Source organism: Schistocerca cancellata, chromosome 4 (assembly GCF_023864275.1).
Source record: "Schistocerca cancellata isolate TAMUIC-IGC-003103 chromosome 4, iqSchCanc2.1, whole genome shotgun sequence".
NCBI lineage: Eukaryota > Metazoa > Arthropoda > Insecta > Orthoptera > Acrididae > Schistocerca > Schistocerca cancellata.
In genome coordinates, this window is record NC_064629.1 from 833,109,753 (window position 1) to 833,135,756 (window position 26,004).

Here is a 26,004-nt window from a genome sequence, read left to right on the forward strand (position 1 = left end):
ACACACACACACACACACACACACACACACACACACAATAAGGTGTAAAAATCATCTCTCCTTGAAATATCACAGTTTTTATCATTTATTTCAAGACATCTCAAGTGCAAAGCATTCTGTTACACAAATAAAAATTACAACTAAGTAGCAACTTAGGTAAACAGTCAAACATAAATGTTGAAGTAATAATACAAAACTTACCGGTAGTACAAATTTGTTGCCACGGCTTTCATGAGTATTAAAGAGAACTTTGATTTTTGATGAAGATGAAAACCCACTTGCAAGAAACTTGCCACCTTTTGCTTCAGGCAAACTTTTCAAAAATTTATAGAAATTACTTACATCATTGCTAAAATCTATTGTAGTCAAGTTTCTTAAACATAAATACGCTAATTTCTCTTGTATGAGAATGTATGTGTGGAACTCCAGCATTTTTGAGAGTTTAATATTGTTAACTTTATCACAGTGTTGTGCCAATCTAAAAACTTGGGTTCACATCTTGCACTAATGATACACAGAACTCGCTGCCAGACAGAATTTCTCTGACAATAGTGCCAGTACTGCACATGTCCACTGCTAACTACCTCTTTCCTCAGATTATAATGTACAGAAGGTTCTGGTTGAGAATAATGAATTATTTAGGAATAAAGGAAACAACTCACCTAAAGGCAGAAGCACTGCATCACCTACCGATACACACACTAAAGGTACAGAGCTTTACTTTGCTAGCTTTCGCAATTGAATTCCTTTCTCAAGCTGTAGAAGAAACATGCACACGTGCACGCATGCATTGTACTGGGCTGAGGTGAGGGTGCTGTGTGGGGTGGAGTGTGGGACGGAAAGAGGCAGCAGGCAGGGCTGGGGTTGGGGGGAAGCGTCTAGCAGCTCATGGGAAAACGGGGAGCCGTCCCTGGGCTAGCTATGGTTGCAGGTGGGGGGTGGGGGCACGTGGCAGATGGCTGAACACTCGATTTCATAGACTATGGTGTGAGATGGCAGCACACAACCAGCTGACATGTATTGGGGGGGAGGGGTGGGGAGAAGAATATTGGGAAAGGTGTGGAGAAACACACACACACACACACACACACACACACACACACACACCTTGTTTGTTTTTGGCTACAGTTTGGCCGTTCATTCTGGTTGACAGCTAGTTGGTTGTCATATCAATGTAAAATGCTGTGTAGTGGTTGCAGCAGAACTGCTATGTAACACGGCTACTTTCACAGGTGGCCCAGCCTCTGATGAGGTAGGATAAGCCTGTGACGGGACTGGAGTAGGAGGTGCTGGGTGGGTGGATAGGGCAGGTCTTGCATCTGGGTCTTCCAAAAGGGTATGACTCCTGTGGCAGGAAATTGGAGGTGGGAGTGGCATAGGGATGGACTAGGATGCTGTGGAGGTTGGGTGGGCAGTGGAAAACCACTCTGGGAGGGGAAGGAAGTATCTTGGGTTAGATGTCCCCCATTTCAGGGCATGATGATAGATAATCTAAGCTCTGACGAAGGACGTGGTTCAGTTGCTCCAGTTCTAGGCAGTATTAGGTGACAAGGGGAGCACTTCTTTGTGGTTTGTTCTTGGGATGGATGTGAGGATCAGGTGTTTGTGGGGATATGGCACAAGAGATCTGTTAGTGTATTAAGTCTGGGGGGTACTGCCTGTCTGTGAAGGCCTTTGTGAGGCCTTCACCATACTGGACAATGGAGTTCTCATCACTGCAGGTGCATCTGCCATGTGTGGCCAGGCTGTATGGGAGAGAATTTTTAGTGTGGAAGGGGTAGCAGGTGTCAAAGTGCAGGTACTGTTCGTGATTTGTGGGTTTGGTGTAGACTGAGATGTTGATGTAGCCATCTGAGAGGAAGAGATCAACATCTAGGAAGGTGGTACAGTGGGTGGAGGAGTACCAGGTGAAGTGGATGGGAGAGGTGGTGTTGAGATTGTGGTGGAATGAGGATAAGGTGTCCTGGTCTTGGGTCCAGATTATAAAGATGTCATCAATAAACCTGAACCACACCAGGCGTTTGGGGAAGCTAGGAATGTTTCCTCTAGGTGGCCCATGAAGAGGTTGGCACAGGAGGGTGCCATGCGGGTGCCCTTGGCTAGGCCTAGAATTTATTTGTATACCTTCCCTTCAAATGTGAAGTAGTTATGGGTTAGGATGTAGCTGATTAAGGAATGAAGTGATGGGTTTGGAATCTGCAGGGCGTTGGGAGAGATAGTGTTCAATTGCAGCAAGGCCTTGAGCATGAGGGATCCTGATGTATAAGGAGGTTGCATCTACAGTCATGTCCATTATAATTATCCGGGCTGTTATGCTGTGGTAATTTACAGGCCCACCAGGAAGATACAGGAATACCTTAAGCTTGCCAAGGACGCTTGCAAACCACTGGAAAAAGCTGGAGTGTATAGGATCCCATGCAGCTGTGGTGATGTTTATGTGGGTACCACTAAAAGAACTGTTTCTAAACGTTTGGAAGAGCACAAGGGAAATTGCAGAAGAGGAGAAACGGAACGATCAGCTGTTGCGGAGCATGATTTCCAGCCATGGAACCACAATATTCGTTTCGAGGAGACGCAAGTACTAGCGGCCACAAGCGGATATTACGAAAGGCTCTACAGGGAGGTAATCGAAATCACTAAACACCCAAATAATTTCAACCGTAAGGAGGAGGGTGTGAAATTAAACGGCATTTGGATGCCAGTGTTAAAGATGTGTACCACCCGCCTACTACTGGGTGATGGCAACGGCGATCGACAGCGATGGACAGCGGCCAATTGCACTGACGTTTTCAAAACACATGACGATACGCCGCGGCGTGGAAGCGCGCGGACACGGAATTTAGCGGCAGTCAGTAGCGAGCCAGTGGGTGTGTTGGACCTTCCATTGAGCTACGGACCCCCTTGAAGATGTCTCCTGCAGTTGGAGACGAAACGTTGGGAATCGACACAGAATTCATCAACCAACCACGGCATAACAGCCCAGATAATTATAACGGACATGATATTTCCGGCCGTGAAAGTCTACATTTTAGTATGCATCTACAGTGACGAGTAGGGACCCAGGAGGTAAAGGTGTGGAGATGGTGGAGAGCCAGTGCAGGAAGTGGTTGGTATCTTTAATGTGGCAGGCTAGGGTTTGGATAATTGCCACAGGGATCATACTCTTGTGAAAGACCCAGGTGCAAGACCCTGCTCTATCCACCCGCCCAGCACATCCTACTCCAGTTCTGTCACAGGCTTATTCTACTCCATCAGAGGCCAGGCCACCTGTGAAAGCAGCCATGTTATACATCAGCTCTACTGCAACCACTGCACAGTGTTTTAAATTAGTATGACAACCAACTAGCTATCAACCAGAATGAATGGACACCGTCAAACTGTTGCCAAAAACAAGGTGGACGAATCAGTGGCAGAGCATGCAACAGAGCACGACATGAGATTTCAATGGCTGCTTCTCAACCTGTGCCATCTGGATCCTCCCCACCACCTCCAGTTTTTCTGGGCTGTGCAGATGGGAGCTATCCTTATAGCACATACTTTGCTCCCGTAACCTCCCTGGACTAAACCTAAGGTAACTTGCTGTGTTGCCCATCCCCCACCAAACAGTGTGAGTGTGATTGTACAACACCCATTTCCTTTTCCCCTAGCTAGCCCATGGACAGCTCCACACTTCCCCCAACCCCCTCCCACCCTGCCTGCGGCCTCTCCATTCCTCACCCCACCTCACACTGCATCCCCACCTCAGCCCAGGCAGGCATTTGCGAGTGTGTGTGTGTGTGGGGGGGGGGGGGGGGGGAGGGGGTTGGAGGGTGGGGGGGGGGGGGCACGTGCGCATGTTTCTCCCACAGCTTGAGAAAGGATGTCCATTGTAAAAGCTAGCAAAATAAAGCTCTGTACCTTTTGTGTGTGTATCTGTTCACGACACAGTGCTTCTGTGTTTAGGCGATCCGTCTCCTTTATTCCTACATAATCCATTATTCTATCTCACATTTTAATACTGAAACCAGCCTTGTGGTAACCAGGTGAGATGGTGCCATGGTTAATTCATTTTACTTCTTCAGGAAATACTGGGTTCAGAATCCTACACCATTCATAACAATTTCAGTTTGCATGCTTTCCACAACACGCTTCTCTCCAAATGTAAGGATGGGCCCAGCAAATAAGGCACAGCCAACTCCTTCCCCAATACCTGTCCAATTGAGCTACTAGTCCATTATCTAATGCCTTCGATATCAACAGAACATTAATTGGGCCTTCATCCCATCCTGTACCATCACTACTTTTAGGCCAGGAGCACAAAGGGCAAGATCCTCACTGCTTCTGTTGTGGTAACCAGAGATCTGCGATATTCATTGCATAACAGTTGGGTTGGGTTGTTTGGGGGAAGAGACCAAACAGCTAGGTCATCAGTCTCATCGGATAAGGGAAGGACGGGGAAGGGAGTCGGCCGTGCCCTTTCAAATGAACCATCCTGGCATTTGCCTGGAGTGATTTAGGGAAATCACGGAAAACCTAAATCAGGATGGCCAGACGCGGGATTGAACCGTCGTCCTCCCGAATGCGAGTCCAGTGTGCTAACCACTGCACCACTGCATAACAGTTAAAACGGCAATGAGGTATATGTAGTTAGTATTTTATGTTCTGAGATAAAAGTAAATATATTTTGTCATGTTCAGATGTGAAGAACAGACTGGGTTGTGCCCGTAGGCTATAAATTGGTGGTGAGAGGCCCACCCTTCCCACATAGAGCCCCTAAGTGGACATATAATGGTGTTGTCTTAAAACTTGTCATAATACCTGCTCCTTCATAGAAAGTGTAGCACAAAGCTTATGCTATTTCATCACCTGCGACAATCTATGATAGGTATTGTCCTAGGTCCAATTAATGTCACAGGTCTTTGGTATCGGCACAGTCATCAAGGATGTTATGAACCGTTAATGTTTCTCCACATGCGCACTGCAGTGTTTATTGTCACAGTATAAATTCATGAGTTATTTTGATAAGTTCAATTCCGAGAGAGCATAAGGCAATACCTTCTCTTCTTGAGCTCTGTAGTGATGCCTGCCAGACCTTGGTGGTGTGTTTGATGGTCCGTAGTTTATCGGATTATGTGTTACCTTGCCATTTATATTCTCATTTCTTCATGATATGATGTCAAATGTGTGTCCTTAAGTCAACCCTTGGAATATCTAGTTTGAGTATTTCCGTCCCCACTGTACCTTTGGCTAATTTGTCAGCCACCTCATTACCTCGAATGCTGATGTGACTCAGTGCCCAAGAAAGGGTATCACTGTATTGCATAAGGCATAAACTTGATCATAGCTGGCAGAGACCAACTAATGTTTAGGATAGCACTTGTCTATTGTTTGCAATTCACTCAAGGAGTCACTGCACATAATGAAATTCTGTTTCGGGAAAGTCATTATATTTTGTAGTCCTCTATGTATGGCTATGAACTCTGCAGTATAAATACCACATTAATTTGGTACAGGACATTGTTTCAAGTTCACTTGTGTACATCTGCATAAGCGACTCATCCATCATCTTTTGAGCTTCACTATAAATGTTTCTGCGTTACTATCCTTTTGTTTATTTTGGCTTTGTTATGCTTTTGTTTTTGACCTACGTTTAGACTTCACTTAAATCATACATGCTTCCCGTTCTTTAGAAGCAACTTTCTAACATGGATATGTAACCAAACAATATTAAATAACTGAACTTAAATTGTATGGAAGGGTTGGGTAGGGCTCATTGAGTGAGGTATGGAAATGCTTCAATGCAAAATCTCACATGTGCATATCAACGCAAGAATGAATTTGAAAAGACTCATACCTTATAACTTGATCATCCTTCATGTAGAAAAGAGCAAATGACTTCAAATATAATTCAACTTTGGATTTGAGTTTTGAAAGATTTTTTGTGTTTCCACCACGGCACTCCTGATGGTAGTCAAACACAATATGTGGAACATCTTTGGCATGCTCTGAAGACTTATGATGAGCCTAGGGGCGGAAAAGAAAGAAATCTTAGTAACATCAAAATTCAATGACTGAAAATAGGTGTTAAAAGTATCTTATGTGTCAGCTAGCATTGTATTTCTCAAAAAACTGATATTTAATAACTTTGGTCAATAACATACATTGAATAATAAGTGAGACAGTGCAAATTAATATATTTCCCATAACACTCCAGAATAATCACATGAACACCATTATTTACAGCATTGTAAGGGTTTGTGACGAAACGTCCTTATCGTAATTATGATTATTCAGGCACTTCCCTATATGTTAAACTATTAATCAGCGATATCTTATTATTACATTCAATGTATGCTAAATATGGTTATTCCAAAAATTCTATTTGGGATAATCATCCAAAAATTATATCAATTTTGCTCTTAAAATTGTTTTTATTGTACATAAACATCTCTAGTTCATAGAAGAGATTAAATGCACTAACTTTCGTTCGCCCCCGCTTTTAAACAAAGGAAATAAAAACCAGCCAAACCCCCTGATGTGAGTGCCATTGTGTTCCCTATGGTGTACAAGTAGCTTGTGAACTGTTACAGACTAGGCAGTATTAGCTTCCAGGACAGTTAGGTGACAATCTGAAATATGAAAGTACACCTCAGGATCAGATTTTAACAGGAGGAGGAACAGCTTTCTGCTTATGTTGGGAAATGAATATTTTGAGCACAGGTGACAAGTAAGTATCTTGACAGTATGGTATCTTCCAATGACCTAGTTGTAGGTACTATGTGATAACTGCTATTGCTCCTACACTTGCAACAAACTAATGTCAGTTTCAATCCAAAGGTTGGTTTGAACAGTACATGACTTTACTACGCATGGATCTATTGGTGGTGGTATGCCCCTGCCATCCTTAGACTTAACAGCTGAAAGATTCAGATATCTAAAGTGTAACGTGTACTCCAAACCTGGCCATTTTTCACATACATAAATCATTGCCAGAGATGAAATAAGTGATACATGGCAGATAAAAATCATAGGGTCAACTGAGCATATAACACTTAGCCAAACTTCACCTGCAACAGTAGGACCATTATTTTGAGATTTCCCAACAAGATAATGGTGTGTTGCTGTTTTTTTCTGTAGTACACTACTATTGGGGAATTTTTATTACTACTTTTCTTAAATGGAACTATTATTTGCGGCCACAGCAAAAATTCACAGAAAGGGTGAGTCATATCTTCAGTAATATGTTATATGAGTGGCATATAATGGAGCTACAGTGCAATGCTACATTACTGCTGGTCAATTTTCAGCTTTATACTTCATAAAAAAATAACTTTGACACACATAATATTTTTGTAAGAAATACATTAATTCAGGAAATTATACATGAGAACATGCATTTAGGCCATTCAGGTTTACAAGGAGAAAATATGGTAAAGTGCAAAACTGTCAGAAGAAATCATGTAGCATAATCATCCTCTATTGCAGAGACACCATCAGTTCCTCAATGGATTATGTTGTGAACTTTTTTCTCCAATATATATGCAGTAATCTGTTTTTGATGTTTGTATTTCAGTTTTATCTTTTATATCACATACTGGCATTATCAGAGGAACAATAGAAATTTGTAGCACCCAGGATATACAGCACCAAAGTCTGCTTGAAAGTCTTCGTCATTTCTTTAAACTGAAGAACAACCTATTGCTTCCTATTTTGCAGTTACAGATGCAATATTTAGACAGCTTATCCCCTAAGTCTGTTATATCACAACTTATACAAGAGTATTTTATGGACAACATAGTCATATGTAGTTGTTAAAGTAGTTTACTATCCTTGACTTCTTATTTAGTCTTAAGATACAAAATAATACACCTTAGTTTATGCTGACACTCGTTTCTTAAAGACCTACAGCAAGTTTCAGAACAAATCATCTGCCAAGATGTACTACACAAGTTTACATGCAGTCTACTAAGAAAACCATGAAAATTACTGTTAAGGGAATATGCTTGTAATCATACGTGTTACTTCCTCATTTTGTACAAATTGTTTTGCAACAGGTTTGTTAAAAAAATTCAGGGACATTCGTAATTTTGCACCAATGGTCTGTTGGAGCTAAATGCGGTTGGCATTCCTGGACACACCTGTGTTTAATGTGTAACTGCTGGAAGGTTCATTGTTGTATGTCTGTTAGCTATTGTTCAGCACTGTATTGAGTAGAAAGTTGGGTCTCACAGTTTGCGAATTTCAAGATGGAGAGTTAGAGAAGTTTGCGTGAAACTCAAGAAAATCTTTACAGAAACACACCAAATGACGCAGTAAGCCTACAGTGATGAGTGTTTAAACTGCAATCGGTGTTACAAATAGTTCCCACAGTTTAAAATGGTAGGACGCCTTTTGACGTCTACTGACGATGCTGATGTTAGAAATGTCAACGAAATTGTGCATACCAATTGAAGACAGGCTGTCCAAGAGATTGCAGAAGAAAGTAACATTTCAGTTGGATCATGTTATGAAATCCTGACACAGCATCTTGGAATACATCGTATTGCAGCCAAATTCGTCCCACGGCTCATCAGTTAAGACCAGAAAGACCTTTGCCTCACAATCTGTGAAGAGCTTTTGGATTGCGCAACTGGGAACGATACGTTTCTTATGAGAATCATAACTGGTGATAAGAAGTGGGTCTACGGTCATGATGTTGAGACCAAGGTTGTCTTCACAATGGGTTGCTCAACGAATTAGGTCAAACGTCAAAGCCATGGTGATAGTTTTCCTTGGCTTTGAAGGATTAATTCATCATGAATCCACAGGGACAAACTGTTAATCAATGGTCCTGTTGGGACGTGTTACAACACCTGCAATAAAATGAGAAGGAAATGGCCTGAAATGTGGCAAGACAATTCATGGCTCTTGCATCACAATAATGCACCCACACATTCAACTCTGTTGGTGTGTGATAATTGCACAAAGAATGCAATCACTGTGCTGCCTCATTCTCCGTACTCTCCAGACCTGGCCATGCAGACTTTTTTTTTATTTCTAAAGTTGAAAACCTCATTGATAGGATGAAGATTTGCAACGATAGGTCCAGCATGAGGTGTACCAAGACTGCTTCTGAAAGTGGAAACAGCGTTGGGAATGATGTATCAATTGTGGAGAATTGTGGAGGAGAATATTTTGAAGGAGATTGTGCACAAAAGTAAACAGTAAGCGTACAAAAATTTTGTAGACAAATTTCCAGAATTTTTTGAACAGACCTTGTATATTAACCTGTCTCAAAACTAACCACACCTGAAAGACAAATTGCATAAGTGCATTATTACAGCACAAACATATAGTGCAGTGGTCTGCATTCATATGATTGAACTATTTAGTAACTGGCACAATATATCAATCAATTTTAACTATGCACCAACTGCAGTTGCTTAGATTTTCACGGTAGCAAAATACAAACTATATGTAATATTAAAAAATGTAGAACATACTAAATGTTCTCATTGGTTTATAAAAATTAACTTTTGAGTAATATTTACAATTGGTGCTACTTTCACGGAAGGTCAATAAAAACTACCTGGAACAGCTGGCTCAAAATAGCTTCTCCTTCTTTACTTCCAATGAGACTAGATCCAAGCAAATTGACAATGCACTGGTTCCCATAACGCTGTTTCATCATTTTCATATGCCTATCAAAAACAGGTGCAGATGCTTCAAATCCTCGTGACATCTTCACTTTGTGGGATCCAACCTGAAAGAAATGAGAAGTATTAATGAACTGATTTTTCTTACTGTCCTATCTCTAATCATTTCGGCACGATGTTAACCTCTAAAATTCATTCCTTCCTTTTCTTCTTCTTGTTCTTGTTCTTCTTCTCCTTCTTCTTCTTAGTATTACGTGAATATGATTACTACGTCAACAGCTAACACTTCAGCAGTCTTACACAACAATACAAGGCTGTAAGAGAGCAATCAAGGGAAAAAAAAAGAAAGGAAGTGACAGTTTAACATTCATCGATGTTATCCACATATGGGGAAACTACAGATGGAACACACTCCGGGGCAACATTTTCCCCAGACATTAGTAAATGTGATACATTGAAAACAGGATTAATAATTCCATATTTATGCTTGAAGTATGATATATTTTATGACACCAATATGAACGTAGTAGTTGTTGATATGTTCAACAGATGAATATTCGCAAAATATACCACTGCACTAATTTGAAGGTCATGTGTGACATTTAATCTTGTAAAATAGGTAACATCTCCAGTTTTAGGCATCCGAAGAAATCCCACAACAGACATGGCCTAATATGTAATATAACTTTTTCTGGTGACTAGTGATTATGCTTCAATACAACACTATTAAAGCTGTGATGAGCCTCTTCATTTGTGTCATAAAATCCTGTAATTTGTGGTACCCATTGAAATAGAACAACTTGACAGTTTTGCAGACATCTACACTACTGCACCATGGCTTCTCTCACTTGGCTGTTGAAAACACATGGCTGGGTCAGCACAAAAATGTCACCATGGGCTGATGCAAGAAGCCTTGTAGGAGGGAAGAAGGTGCTCACTAGCACAGCATTCTTTTGCACGATGCTGCAGATAGACTCTGACAGCACAGCAAGAATGCCAGAGTGGTAACACAGTTGACACCGCAGAAGCAGCCTGTAGCCCGGCGACCTAGATTTCAACACGTCAATGATCAACAACGAGCTACTTCCTTGTTGTATGTGGGGAAACAATGGTGGACTGAGCAGGCAGAAATACTGCCTGTTCCAGCTATGCAGAGTCTGTTATCCCCTGCAGTCAGCTACAAGATGTAATCTGTTCACAAAGAGAAGACCAGAGGTGGGTGTGGGGGGTAAAGGAATCAAGCTTTGCTTACCGACTTCCAGCACACAGGCTGCCAAGGGGCGAGGCACAAGGAGGAGGGGGGGAGGTGGGTGGGTGGGGGGGGGGAGGGGAACAAGCTGCTTGTACGTTACACAGTGTTGGCACGACACTTGCACTCACATATCAATTTATGCTCCACACAATGATGACAGTGTCACCTGCTGGCTGCCGTACCACCTGTTAACTGCTGTTTATTGCGCATCTATGAAAGTGAAACCTGGGACAGGAGCATAACTAAAGCTTATAGCATTTTGGAAATAAAAATTTACAGTTTCATGTTGAATAATCGTGCTTGTTGCTACCAATCCCACATCAGTTCTCATGATGATTGTCATTTCTATAAATAGGCAAAAATATTGACATGTGATAGAACTTTTACCTACTTTCTTACTTAACTTTATGTATTCAGGTCCAGAGGACTGCAGACAACTACAAGGCTCTTTTCCACTGGGTTCTATTTCCAGCTTTCCATCCATAGTCGCCCTCTATGCTGATCTGCAGCAAGTCCTTCCATCTTCTGCAGCAAGTCTTTGCACCTTTCTTTGGTCTGCCGCGTGGTCTTCTTCCATGAGGGTGGGGATAAAATTCATGGATTTCAAAGGTCACTGGTGTTTATCCATCCGAACAACGAACAATATGCTGCCCTCCCCATATAAGCCTTTTTGTTCTCATCAGACCTACAATATTTGGTCTGTTATATATACCATCCAGCTCACAATTATGTCAGATCCTCCTTGCCCTAGAGATGTCATCTTGTACCAGACCATAGATCTTTCTTCACACTTTTGACTCAAGCAGAAGATGGTTATTTAAGTTGTTTCCATGACCACATAGCTCCACAGGCTGGATAATTGTTTTGTACAGCTGGAGTCAGAAATTCCTTGAGAGACTGCACGACTAACAGCTGACTCAGATTAAAGTATGATTGGTTTGTGGCTTGGATCTTTCCTTTGATTTCTGCCTGACACAATGCATACTCTATAAAGGTTACCACCAGATATTTAAAATTATGAACCTTTTGTAGTATTAGGTTCCTATTACCAGTAGCTGGAGAAGGGCTCTTGAATAGGCATGTGTCCTGCTCATCACAAATTACTCAGTCTTTGATTCATTCTTAAAGAGAGAGAGAGCATGCTCGTTCCCGTCTCCACGCTGTTACTCATCCACATAAATTCTTGCTCAGATCTGGGCAACAGGATCATGTTGTCGGCAAATTCAAGATGTGCTATTTTCTCACCATCTACCTGGATCATTTCAAAATTCTTATGGAAAGCTTCCCTAATTACCTTTTTGAGTACAAGGTTGAAAAATAATGGTGATGCCCCATTTCCTTGTCTCAACACTGTGTTTACATTAAAGCTCTATGTGACTTGGTTCCCAAGTTTCACTCTGCCTTCTTAAACAGTGAAACAGACTCTCATTAAGCTGACAAGTTTCTTGGGTAATACAAATTCTGCTAGGCACTTCATCTGGCTCTCCCAGTGAATGCAGTCATATACATTCTTAAAATCTATGAAGAGCACGTGAAGGTCTCTGCCATATTCCCACATCTTCACAGAGAGCTGTCACAGTACACAGACTTTGTCTGAAGTTGAACAGCACTTTCTGAAACCTTCATGACATTTGTCAGTCATTTCTTGCGAAAATAGTTGGATTCTACCATATGTACAGTCGGACGAGATCTTATAGCAGACACTCAGGAGGGCAATTAATATGTAGTTGGTGATGTCCATTGTTCCGCCTTTTTTGTGTATAGGGCAGATGACTACTGTCTTCCAATTTTCTGGGATCAGCTCCACAATCCATATCCTCTTGATTAGTTGATGAATTCTCTTGTGAAGCCTCTCCCCTCCAGCTTGAATGACTTCTGCCGGGATTCCATTTCCTCTTGGACTTAATTTCCTCTTTAGCTTTATTATCTGTTTCTTTATTTCCTTCAGAACAGGTGCGGATAATCTAGATCTACAATCTCACATGGTTGGAATTCAACTACCTTTGGCATACCAGCTAAACAACTGATCCATTACGCTACAGAGTGGATTCAATAAATGTTGTCACTACTGCAACTTTAGTCATGTAGTGAATCACAGGAAATTATTGTTTGCTGATTACTCATAAATTGGGGCCCACCAGGGTAAACAACTCCAAGGTGTGATAATACCTGGGACCCTAACCTACACAACAGCCACATATGTGGTTTCAAAAAGTCTCCCTGTAAGGAAAACAGTGCAAGGAATTCCTACAATCAATAACAGTGCTTTTACACACACAAATATAATTAAGATTGCACTGTAATTCAGACACAGGGAAAGGCAGTTTCAAAGCACTGTTGAACTGAAAAATTTGAACAGCAATTTACCTCTTTTTGCCAGGAGTTTCTGGCTACTTTCCACGATTATCTCTGCAAAATGTCCAAACTCTTCTATCTGTGCTGAAGCTTGTTCCTGTGCACATCACAGTTCATCTCATTGGCTGAGAAAAAGAAGGTGGAAGGAAGGAAGATAAGGGTTTAGCATCCTATCGACATCAAGATCATTAGAGATAGAGTACAAGATTGATTGCTTCAAGGACCGAAAAGGGAATTGGCCCTACCCCTGCAAAGAAACTACCCTGCCATTTGTGAGTAGTGATTTACCTAAATCACATAAAATATATCTCTGGATGGCCAGACGCAAATTTGAACCATTGTCCTCCCGAACGCAAGTTCAATGTGATAACCACTGAACCACATTGCTTAGTGAGAGGGTGAGAAACACACTATATTTCCTCTCCTGCTAGCACCACTCAGCAACATTATTACAGTGAAACTCCACTTTTACACTTTTCAAGGAACTTCACAAAAAAAAAGTGTAAAATGTAAAATGCAGGAAATAATGTTTTAAACAGTAAAAGTTACTGGATACCTCCTTGTATTTTATGTATGATATATGTACATAACGGGCATCGAAAGACTTGTCAAGGACATGTTTATTATATAATGAAGGTTTGTTACCTAATAAAAACCACCAATGTAACTGGAGCTGATAACTGTCTGGGAAGTAGGAATGTTGGAGTCAATTTCATAGGTCATAATTGATATTTTTGAAAGCCTGCAGCTGTCATTCATTATGTAAATAATGAAATACACTAGTTACGTATTTTTTCATGATTAGCACGACGCGTTTTGAGAATTTTTTCTCATTGTCAAGAGCAAATATGTAAATAAGTATTTTGTGTGGTGTTTAAATGTGTGTTAATCTGCATCTCTTGCACTGTGGTCATGTTTTTGAGGTTATCAGGTACTGTGCCTCACAAACTATAGTTCACATTGTTTGTCTGTGTAATATCACAAAAAATACATGGGTCAATACTGCACTTGACAACGAGAATAAATTCTGAAAACACGTTTTGCTCAGTGTGAATAAAATACGTAACCATTGCTGTGTTTAAACTAAAGACATTTCAGCATTGCAAAGTGAATGACGGTGTCAACTAGTGCTCCAAGTGGCCATACGCTGAAACATGCTAAATATGGTTCGACAAAGGTGGCACGATGATCACAACAATCACAAAAATGTGTTTGCCCAGTAGAGACAGTTTGGAAATGGTTGTGATTGGTCATAATATCTTCATTTGAACGAACCTAGTTACTCCCACCAGCCACCATGCCAAGTAGAGCTTGGCAGTGGCGGGAGATAAGGCACGAATTGTTCCAACTTTTACATGTTTACCGGTTCAAATCCGTTGAGTAGAGTGCCCTGGTGTCAAGAAACTTAACCACGTAATATTTGTAAACACTACTGGATTGCCAACATCATGCCAGCGCCATTTTCTCTCCACAAACATTTTTTCGTAATGCGTAAATCGCGGGAAAATTATAAATACGTTGACACAAAATCAGGTGCAAATTAACATTGTGGGCATAGGAAATTTGATGGGACCGATAAAAAATGTAGTAAACGATGGGAAAATGTTAATTCTGGGAACGTAAAAGCGGGGTTATACAGTAATTATTTTTCTTGCTCCACTCCATAAAGCACCACCTTTTGCAGTTTTCCGGGAAGTGGAAAACGTATCTGGCACTACCCATGATAGGCCAGGAACTGCTTCATTGTTCATCAACAGATGTATTAATTTGCGGCACAACACAACACGGCACAATAATTACTTCACAATGGCTACATGTGGAAGTTTCTGTATTACATAGCTGAGTTTGCGATGGCCAGACAAATGAGATGAGCAGGCTGAGGTCGACCAACTTCTGCCAATAAAGAACTAGGGTGGCCTCATTCTCTTTGTGAACCGGCTATAGTCCACACCTGTCATCGACCTGAAACGGCTGAATGCTATGCTGGGGTCCTTGATTCAACTTTGACTGCTTGAGAACTTTCCCCACTGACCTGCGCAGACACTCAAGCCATTGCGATCGATTGCACAGTCTGTTATGGCAGTGTGCTTCCTGCCAGACCGGTGACCTGATATTGCAGTACTTCACCAGAGTGATGACCATGTAACATCGGCTCAGCTGCCACTTGCTAGACAGGATGACGCTGCACTCTGGCTGTCACATGGGGCAGCTTGTTAAGCTGAGCATCTTTTTTTGACCGATAACAGCCCCCACCTTCGAGGAGCTCAACACTGCCTGGCAACACTACGACTGTTGTATCTTTTGCTCAGAATAAATATATTTATGTAATTGCTGTTTTTACACAAATCCATGAAGTGCCACCCTAGTAATTGACACTCAGTGCCATCTTCACCTGTAGTGGGGTACCTGACCTCATCAGCCATCCTGACACCCCATTACAACTGATGACAGAAGTGGCCAAGTAGATCTGGAGAAACATCAAAGTTCTAAAGTACAGAGTCATTATCACCACAGTGCTATGCGTGAAAAAACAGTTTCCTGGTTTTTCCACACTGGAGAGCAGGCCATCTTCCACCAGATTTCCAGTTCTGGTTTGCAAGAGGAGTGCATGACAGACTGAGATGATGATTTACGGGTGCGCAAAGTAAATTTTGGAAGGAATGTATCCTAGTTTCTGCCCAGTTGTTATGGGATATGCAACTTTTGTGATTCAAGGAACATGACTCAATTGCTGCAAGTAGTTTATTTTGAGTGGAGGCATCGAGTTATAGTAAGAGGAGTTATGACAGTGGTACAATTAAGTGTCCTCCTTATCATCCCATTTTTTCCTTGTTGTTTTCTTGTGTATTAGATAAAGGTTGCACAATGCTAGAGTCAAAAACACGAGCACTTACCACGCAAGAAGTGACCAAATATTTGACAGAACTGCTTAGTCGATACCAGATAATGCAGGCCGGAATAAGCAACTGGATACTTTGAAGGAGTCTAATGCAGCACTACATAAGCAATGAATGCTGTAACAGAGGATAGGGCCTTCTCCAGTTTCACTCTCCCACCTTAGGTTTAGCTACTGCTGGAATAGGCAAGAGATGAGAGGATATACTGAGATTTATGGATAATTTATTGACAGTTGTAGAGCTACAATTTTGAACAGATGGACAGCTGTTACAGATCAGTTTTGCCTGACAGTGGAAGCAAAAACATTTTATGTACCATGAAGATCAAAGGAATATGCAGTCATTTGATGAACTTAGAAATGGCCTGGTACAGTGTTATATAAAGCAGAATAGCTGCAGATTCTATCGCAAACAATTGAATGGGGTATCACAGAAGTAAAACGAGACCAAGAATTCTATAGATACGATAGGGAAGATCAATACTTATCAGTTGATGGATAGAATCGTTTTGCAGGAAGCGGAATTTAGAGCATTAGACACATTCTTAACAGGACTGCCACCTAATGTGTCAAGGAAGGTAAGTGCAGAATTTCTCGAGGACCTGGTTCACGCTATTAGTGCAGCCTCAGCACAGTAAGACTGTGGTGACAAAAGCTGGGATAAAAAAAAGCCCTCTCTGCTGACATGAAGTGCTTTCGCTGAGGGCATTCAGGGCATATTTGAAGAGAGTGTTGCCAAACACAGTGTAAAAAAAAAAAAGTGAGAAAGTGGGACACTGGGAGCAAGAGAGCAGAAGTAAATGGTGTAAGGGAAAAAAGAAGAAGATAAATAATCAACTGTTAAACATGACAACTGAACAGTGCTACCAGAAGTTTTCATGCTGTGGAAACCAAAGCAAAGGTGAAATCTTGTATGACTGGTGCAGTGGCTAGGTTCAGTGATGTTACGTTTTCAGGTTGGAACAAAATGATTCTGGGAAAGTATGGAAGTTTTGTCTCGTGAAGGTGAAGGGCACTGCATGACCCTAGGGTTAGATTTCCTGTATAATCATGCTGAAGTCGACCTGGGCAACAGAAGGTAGATCTCAGAGGAACAGTGTTCCATCTGGGGGAAACTGTTGATCGTAACTTGTTGCCACAGCTTTCACCTGCACGAAGACTGATAGTTTAGCAAAAATGTGGTGGATCAAACCAGCATAAATACTGCCCTTTTCAGCTATGCATTGCCTGTCACTACTTGCAGCCAGCTGCAAAAGGTACACCACATCAGTAGTCATTGTGAAATGGATCACCTAGCAGCTACTACTAGACACTGCCTTCGCTAGTTGCGGAACTACTGTCTGTGTTCAAGTATGATGCCGCCAGGAGTCGAACTGGTGCCTTCCAGCCAGAGGACCAACTGCTAGCCAGCTTTTACATAGTTCAGGGTCCCTATCTGGAGCCCCATGGTTTGACGACCAACTGCTGGCCAGCTTTTACAGAGTTCAGGGTCCCTATCTGGAGACCCATGGTTTCCGCCTAGTTGGTTGGTGGGTTGGCTGGTTTAATAATTAAAGAGACGAAGCATTGGTCCTTCCTACCTGGAAAAGGCAAGTTGCCAAAACTGCATACCAAAGAAGCACCTAATGCACGCAACTAAAGGAGAGAATAGCTGAACATCTACTTGAGGTCCTCAAAGGCAAAGAGTGCTTTGGGGAACATACCCCCCCCCCCCCCCACCACCACCAACAGTTACCAGAGGCATCCCACCCAACAATGCGCAGAAAAGACTATTGACATGCACAGGGCAGACACAGGAAGAATACCAAGTAAAACACAGTGCATGAGAAGGGGAAAGAAGAGCAAAGGAATGGGTAGGGTGAGGGCTGGGGGAGACCACCAAGTGCAGACAGTTGGTCCCCATTCGGGGCAGAGGAGGCAAGGGTGTCCTGCCAACCCCTCAAAAAACCAAGTCAGCCACTGAGGCATCATCCGCCAGGGGTAGCGAGTCAGGAAGATTAAGAGTCCATACAATGGGGCTATGTTACGACAGTACAGCACACTGTGGACCACCGTCAAATGGGCACCACAACAACAGTGGGCCAGATCCTCACAATGGAGGAGATGACCATGAGTCCGCCAAATATGGGTGATGTAGAGCTGGTTGTGGGGGGGGGGGGGGGGCTGGAAGGAAGAGAGGGGAGGGGAGAAGAACCCATGCCAAATATGCTAGTGAGGGTGTTCTTCCCCAAATGGCTCACACTATGGAAATAATTTTGAAAGGGATGTTAAGTCCCAAGAAGGACAAGAAAAAATCCAAAGAAGGGAGGGTGCCAAAGTGAGACGAGACAATAAAGGAATAGCAGAATGGAGGGAATGGCCAGGTCACCGTGAAGGGAAATACCGAGAGAGAATGGGAGGGAGAGGGGCAGGAAGCGGAGGAGCTAGCAGGGGAATGGATATGGCAATGGGAAAGCATCCCGGGAGGGAAGAGGTTGCAATAGCTTGGGCCCTGTGCATGCCACACACGCACCCACAAAAGAGCCGTGGGCCCCCTGGTGGGGGATGGTTCCAGCCCGAAGCCTAACTGGCAGCAAAGCTGCCGCTTGTCTTGTGCAGACACACACTGCAGGTAACAGTCTCTGAACGCTACGCCAATGTCCTTGAATCAACACTGCATACTTGACTACTTTTCACACTGAGTTGTGCAGCAACTCCAGCCAACAAGATCACTGCAAAGCCTGTAACAGCTGCATGCTGTCCAACAGCCTCAGGGTGTCACACTGTGTTACTCCATTGGAGTCCTGACCACATAACCTTGCCTCAGCTGCTGCCTGCTCAACAGGGCTATGTTGCACGCTGTCCATTACACGAGACTGCTTGCTGAGCTGACCATCTTTTCCTGACCGAGACCAGCCTTCATCTTGGGGGGCACTAAGCACAGAATGGTAACACTACAACTGTTGTATCTTTTGCTTGGAATAACTGTATTTATGTAATGGCTGTTTTCATGACTTGCCACCAGACATCCACCTAGTTCCATGAACAGCGTCCCTATTAATCGACACTCAATACCATTTTCACCTATAGCAAGGCACCTCACATCATCAGTCATCCTGACATTGCAGGAAGCTAGAAATTATGTGTGATTCTTTTAATGATTTAAGTGTTGCTCATTTGCTTTGTGTATCATTTAGACACAAAGCCGGTTAGAAAATTTGGCCTAACACAAATTCACATGAATTATTACAAGGTAACACACAAGCTGTGAAAGCATTTATGTTCTATGAAAAAACCAAAAGTAATTAGTAAACATTCTCTATTACTTAAATATAATGTGCGTAAAAATTTACCTGAACTCCCGGCTGCTCCCAAAAAAGTGGCACAGAACCTCGAGTCTGGATGTAGGATGTTACTTCATTATCTAAGAATATCACCTGCTCAGTTTCCACAAAATTTGCTACATGTCCATCATCATTACTACCACGAACATTGAACCTGTGTGAACAATATTTTACTTCTGTAGTAAGGTATGTGTACAGAAACAGTGACTGCAATGATAAACATGGAAGGAAAAAAATCTGCCTTCACAAAAAATGCAGTTATCAAATACTATTAAAAGAATAAATTAGTCTACTGCCAAAAAGGCTTTACAATGGTTAAAATATCTCTATTAGAACAGAAACAGAGAACTGATGTGGTCTTAAGCGCACTTTAGTTCCTACACCCTGTTGAGCCTCATGGTACAAATGACAAAAACAAAACTGGCCTCACTATCTTTTATCTCATGAAAATCACATAAGAACTTAACTCTGTTATTTTGAGTCACCAAATGAAGCACATACCTGTTGCAAATTTGCTACTACTGAAGCCAAGTTTATGTTCTACATATACGATAAGAAAATGGTACAACACTTGAGTACGTATCAGTGGTCCTTAATAAGAGAAATACAAGCTATCACAAAATGAACAAATTACTCATCTTTACTGGTATTACCTTCAAAAAAATAATTGCTGTAATTTTGAACTTCCAAAATATAACAGAAGAGAATTTTTAAAGATACAAACTATTTTATTGAGCTGGAAGAACTATTAATTAATTATACATATTTCCTGCATCAGTAAGATAAATATGAAAGGTAAATGAACATCCATAAAACTACACTTATTCACCTGTAAAAGAACAAAAAGTATGCTGTGTAATTTAAAGTTTTACAGTTAACAACTGTAGTATTAACAACACCCTTCAAGTCATTTTACAGTGAGTAATTGCAGTCAACAGGTTAAAAGCTGAAATGCTAGATTAACATGACGTAACACTTGAAATGTATTTAAATAAATAGTAATACCTTGTACCAGCACGTTCACAGCTCAGGCGTGATATAATAACTGCACGAGCCTGCCTATGACCAACATAAACAGTCCTTATTTCAACACTGCCACACATAGCTTTCAGAATCCAGTTAGTAGAGCTTACACCAAACCTCAGGAGATGAATGTGGAGCATGCGATTCCTAATTAAAAGAAAAAAAATTAATAAATTTAACATGTTAATACAACAAATAGTATTAATCACTCTTGGGTGCTCATAACACCCCCCCCCCTTCCTCCTCCTCCACACACACACACACACACACACACACACACACACACACACACACACACACACTATTCTTGGAACACTATTGAACCCCACAACAGGATGACTGCACCCAGTAACAATCCCAAGTCAGCAGTCATCACCACACAAACAACAACTCAAATTTCACTTGTTTTAGCAACAATCACACATGAGTCATAAGTTAACCTACACAATGATGACAAAAAAGGTGGAAAAGATATTTCATATCACACGCACATTTCTTATCTCATTCTGTCCATCAATGAGATTCAGAAGGCAGGAAATTGTGGTGCTTAGGTTGAAGCAATGTTCCTTGACTTGTTTACAGGGAAGTCACTATGCCAGATTGTAGCAAAATGCAGGAAGACTTGCAGTAGACAGACATTTAAGGCAGGAACTGGCACTTCCTCCTCATCAAATATTTGTCATAATTTTTTTTTCCTTTATTTATTTAGTTATTCACCCTTTGGACATTCGGCACAACAATAAACTATAGGTCAGACACATTATAGAAATAACACGTAAATGTATAAAACATTTACAAAGTAGGACAGGATTAGGTGAGGACAGGGTAGGAAGTTGAAGATATATGTAAATACGTAAGTATAATACATAAACAGGCAGAAAGATTATCCAACCACTAAATGGATGTCAGCTGTGTCTATCACATCTATACATCACATCTACTTTTACCTGGTTTATTAAAAATTGATGGCTATAAGTTCCAACACACACTTACAGCCTCGTATGCTACAATCCCTGAACACTGCATAGTACTTCAGACAAAATATTCATACATACTGGGTATCCCTCCACCAGCAGTGTATTATTTTAAGATGCTGCCTGACCACTAGGAGCAGCTCATGCCAGCTGCAACTATAGGCTCCCTCTCTTTGAGCTCCTGGCTCTGTCCAATCGAGCCCAGTATAGGGATCTAGACTGGGCCACAACACTGCTCTGGCAGCCGCTCGCAGAAGATGCTCAACAGCAGCCGCACTGAGCCACTAGCCATCATCCTCGGAAGCTTTCGACTCCTCCAATGCTGTCCTCCCCAGACTCACGTCCCAGACTAGTTTTCTTCTGTGGAACTTAAGACTGTGAACCTAAGCTAGTAATTACCATTACGACCTACATCACAACAGACTTTGACTTGTTCGTATTTATATCAGATTAGGAGGATGCTTTAGTAGTGTCTATCAGAATCTACATTATGTTGAACCCAGTTCTTTTTGTGCCGCACTAATAAAGTACCATTTATGCACTACTTGGAAATCATCATTTATTGCATGTGTACCTACCACTCAGGACAGAACACATCACAAACTATCACATAAAAATTATTTCTTCAGTCAAGATTCTTCTGTAAGTATGTCAAACTTATGAATAACAACATTCAGCAGCATGAAAGGCAAAAATTTTTAACTGGCCGCATTATACTGAAGTTGTATGGTGGTCAGAAAGTGGTCTTGGTATAAAGTCTTGAAGAAGTTCTGGAAAGTTACTCATTTCATTTCTTATTTCGACATTACTCCTCAAATTCTCCCGAGAAATATAAAAAATGCAAAATGAAAAAAACTTGCTTTTGCCATATATCTGCTCGTAACATGAAACGTTTTTGCATTTTTGAGTAAAATCATTCTATTCTAAACCAGATAAAATTCACTACAGTTTTGGCCATAATGAATCTCTTTGAAAAGAGCTCAATTTGGGAACAAGTAAATATCAAAACTGTCTTTGAGAAAAAATTACAAGTCTTTTGCAAAAGTAATGATAAGTAGTGTGGGAGTTGCCGTGGAGCATTGCATTTTTAACAGGCACAAGTTGGTAGCTTGGGGTGTGGCAACATGTGGATCACAGTAACAGACACGCAAGAGGACTGCAAAGCCAGGATATCTGAGTGCAGCAGTAAGCCGTATCACACAGCAGTAACTGTGAAGGCAGTGGGATGATATCACCACACCAGGAAAAGTCTCTCGCTATGGATGATGTGAATAGGTGCATATAAATATGTCTGAATTTTGAGGTAGGAGATCACTTCTTCTCATCGGAAACCAGCAGTAGCACCACCACGATGCCAGGGCTATGCCAGACAGTGAGACGGCCAGGCACCACCAGCAAAAGCCACGAGTGCTGAGTTGCTCCCAGCACTAAGTCCCTCATTGGACTTGGTGCCACAGCCCCGCCTACCTGCTAGCCATGTCTGCTGCTGCTGAGTTCCTAGTGGGACTTGGTGTCATTGCAGTAGCCACGGTCCAACTGCTGTCAGGGGGCAACAGGTCTTAACTCGGGCACAGCTGTCTGCACACTGGCATGGTGTCACAAGTGGTGTGAGGGGCCGGAGGGACTCCACAACATTGAAGAAGGTAGCAACCCACTGTTGTCAATGGATGTGGCCTCTAAAGGTTGCCAGACTACCATGGGCATACCGTCAGCAATGCAGGGCACCAGCTCAGCAGCCAGGTTGGATGCCACCGCCCATACGTCAGCACCAGCCAGGGACAACAGAGGGAGGCAAATCTGCCTTGCTATGTCATCTAATAGTGTTAATAAAAGTCATTCTTAACTATCAACAGTGTTTCCACTGCACCCCCCCCCCCCCCAAATCTCCACCACTCACCGACACACCCTTCAAAATAATGACATGGAATGCACTGCCTTAGACATACTGAGGCAGGTGGGTGGGTGTTGATGGCAGCATTTTGAGTCTGCTCACCCAAAATTAATGGGGCCTCAAAATCCTGACAAGGGAGAGTGGTGTTAGATACAAACTTCAAAACTGCTTCTGAATCAATACTTGTGTGCTGGGCTTCACTGCTGACAAAAATGCTGTCAGACTTCTCAATAATGCCATTACAGTGAAGCAGTACTACAATTTGGACTACAGTTATGGCATCTATTTCTGTCAATTACACTCATTCCAAAGAATGTCTCGAGATTATTGGACACACAATGTCTATCAAAGCAGAGGACCTTTGACAAGTAGGCTATTGTCTGCCAACAACACTACCACTAAATGCTGACTGGCACCTGCTACAGCTGCCTTTTGCCAAAAATCTGACAATCTGGCACCTCAGCCCGCAGAGCCTAAAATTGGCAGGCCATTCCTGATAAACAACCTGAGCTTGACTCGCTATACAACATTTGGTGTACACAGTTTGACTTTCAGATAGAAATACTCAATAAATCACATCACTTGTGTTGGAAAAAGGTGATCACTTTCCTGATCCTCAACATTTGTGATCAGCTTTTTTAGCATCACTCTGGGCGAACTGGTTGCACAAGTTGTGGTCCCATGTGATGACAGAAATGAGGGACTTAGGACCAGAGCTATGCACTGTGAGCTGCTAGTCGCTGACCCTTTCCACTTGCCTGCCAGCCTGCCTCATTCTGGCAGGCCCATGCCAGCACTAGGCTGGTCCAGACAGCCTGTAGCTTGTGAACTGCAGCCAGACCCAAGCTGCAACGCTCACTCTGCGTGTTATGTGACATCCGTGTCTGCACTGCAGTGCCCGTCTCATCTACATCTTGAAGGGTCATACATGTAAACTACACATGAGTAGGGTAAACTAGGACCACAAGAACTATTCTGTTACTGCACAAGCAGTGCTATGTACTTTTACATTTACATGCAAGAGATTTAATGAAGTTGTGTAATGTAATATGTGTTTGGATGCATTACATAGAAATAAAAAAAATCCTCTGTTGCTTTTTCTTTGTAATTAGTATTTTTCGTTCAGATACAAAAAGTGCGGTGTGTACTCTACAGTAAAGAAATCTACATATTTGTTGATGAAAAAACACAAACTACGGACTTTTTAAAAGAGTAAACTGCCACTTGATTGCATATTATCATCTTATCTTTTGTACTATCCAGATTTTAACTTTTATACCATTATCACACACAATGCTAAATGTTGCTTGACCATTATTAAGTCATATTTGTTAGGGAGTCCAAAGCAGGTAAACAAGGGTAATACATCTTTAACATGTAATTGTGTAGGAATGTGGACTCTCAAAGACATAGTACAAAGGATAAATGTAATAATACACAGTCACATGACAGTTTACTCTTTTAAGAAGTATTGCATGATTGTGGCTCAATGCCATCACAAACTTTTTACAAATGATGGAGTTTGACAGTATAGTTTTATAAGACAAAAAATCTACAGTGAGTATTTACATTGATAAACATGAAATTGCTCTACTAAGCAGTGGCAGAAGAATCCATTATTACAAAACCTATATAATTTTGTATTCATTTTCTTGCATCAATTGTCAACTTTATTCTGCTCTTGGCCCCTAAATTAACAATATTCAGTAAGCAACAACAATTGTGCAAATAAATGACATTGGTACTCTGATAAGCTAGTGCCTGTCAGACTGCTGTTTTCCCTTGAAATGTTGATTTATGAAACTGTCAATATAAAGTTTAAAACAGTTTATTCTACTTTCTTAACCATAGATTAGTGCAGCAATTATGTCATGGTTGCAAATTGGTGGGAAAGTATAGCTACCCACATAATGACACCCTAACATATCTACAGAGCTCATCCAGAAATTGCTTTGAAAAATGACAGTTCACCGCTTGCTTCACACTTGTAAGTAGCATCAAGTATGATACTTCAAGGGTTCATGGAATGTGATCTCTTCCTTTAGGTTGAACAAGTTAGAGGAGTTGACTCAGGATGGTGAGTTGCATTTACTTTTTGGAAAACACACAGTCAATTGCAGAAAACATACTGAGGCAAATGACATTTCCTGCCCCACTATATGGTCCATATTCACCAAATCTAAAGTCACATCAGTAAAAAAATAAATTCAAAATATCTGCCACTGCCACTTTCCACTCCCAAACAAAAATACCTCTCTATGAAGTCTTTCACAACTGGATCCTTGGGTATAAATTTCTCAGTTAACTTGTGTCAGACTCCGATAAACCACAAAGTTTTTGATGCAAGAGGCTGTGATCGAAAGCCTAAAATTTTCTTCTAATCTGATGTGGCAAGTTAACAAGAACTTTTTTTCCCAAAAAACCTCTCTCTCCTGAGATATTTCCTCAGAGCACTTCTCCTATTCCACCATTTATAAGTTCCCACATTGACACAGCAAGATAACACTAAGTAGTTCCCCATTATTTTATTTGAGACAGAACCATGTTCACAGCATTCATACACTACCACCTCAAAGCAGATCAACTTGAACAATACCAATTAGACGTATATGATGAAGGATGGTTCTCTTCGTTCAACAATACTACATACACAACTGCAATAGTAGTAGTCCTTTT

General features: G+C 41.6%; 1 protein-coding gene across 1 annotated transcript in view; it reads right to left on the reverse strand.

The window, feature by feature from the left end:
* The window catches only part of LOC126184900 (synaptojanin-1), a 133,369-nt gene that overhangs the window by 97,519 nt on the left and 9,846 nt on the right, over positions 1 to 26,004 (reverse strand). Inside the window, exons 4-7 of the mRNA XM_049927547.1 lie at positions 20,446 to 20,610; positions 19,450 to 19,594; positions 9,548 to 9,721; positions 5,834 to 6,003 (exon numbers count right to left, since the gene is read on the reverse strand). Coding sequence (XP_049783504.1) covers positions 5,834 to 6,003; positions 9,548 to 9,721; positions 19,450 to 19,594; positions 20,446 to 20,610 — 654 coding nt within the window. The remainder of the gene's footprint in view (positions 1 to 5,833; positions 6,004 to 9,547; positions 9,722 to 19,449; positions 19,595 to 20,445; positions 20,611 to 26,004) is intronic.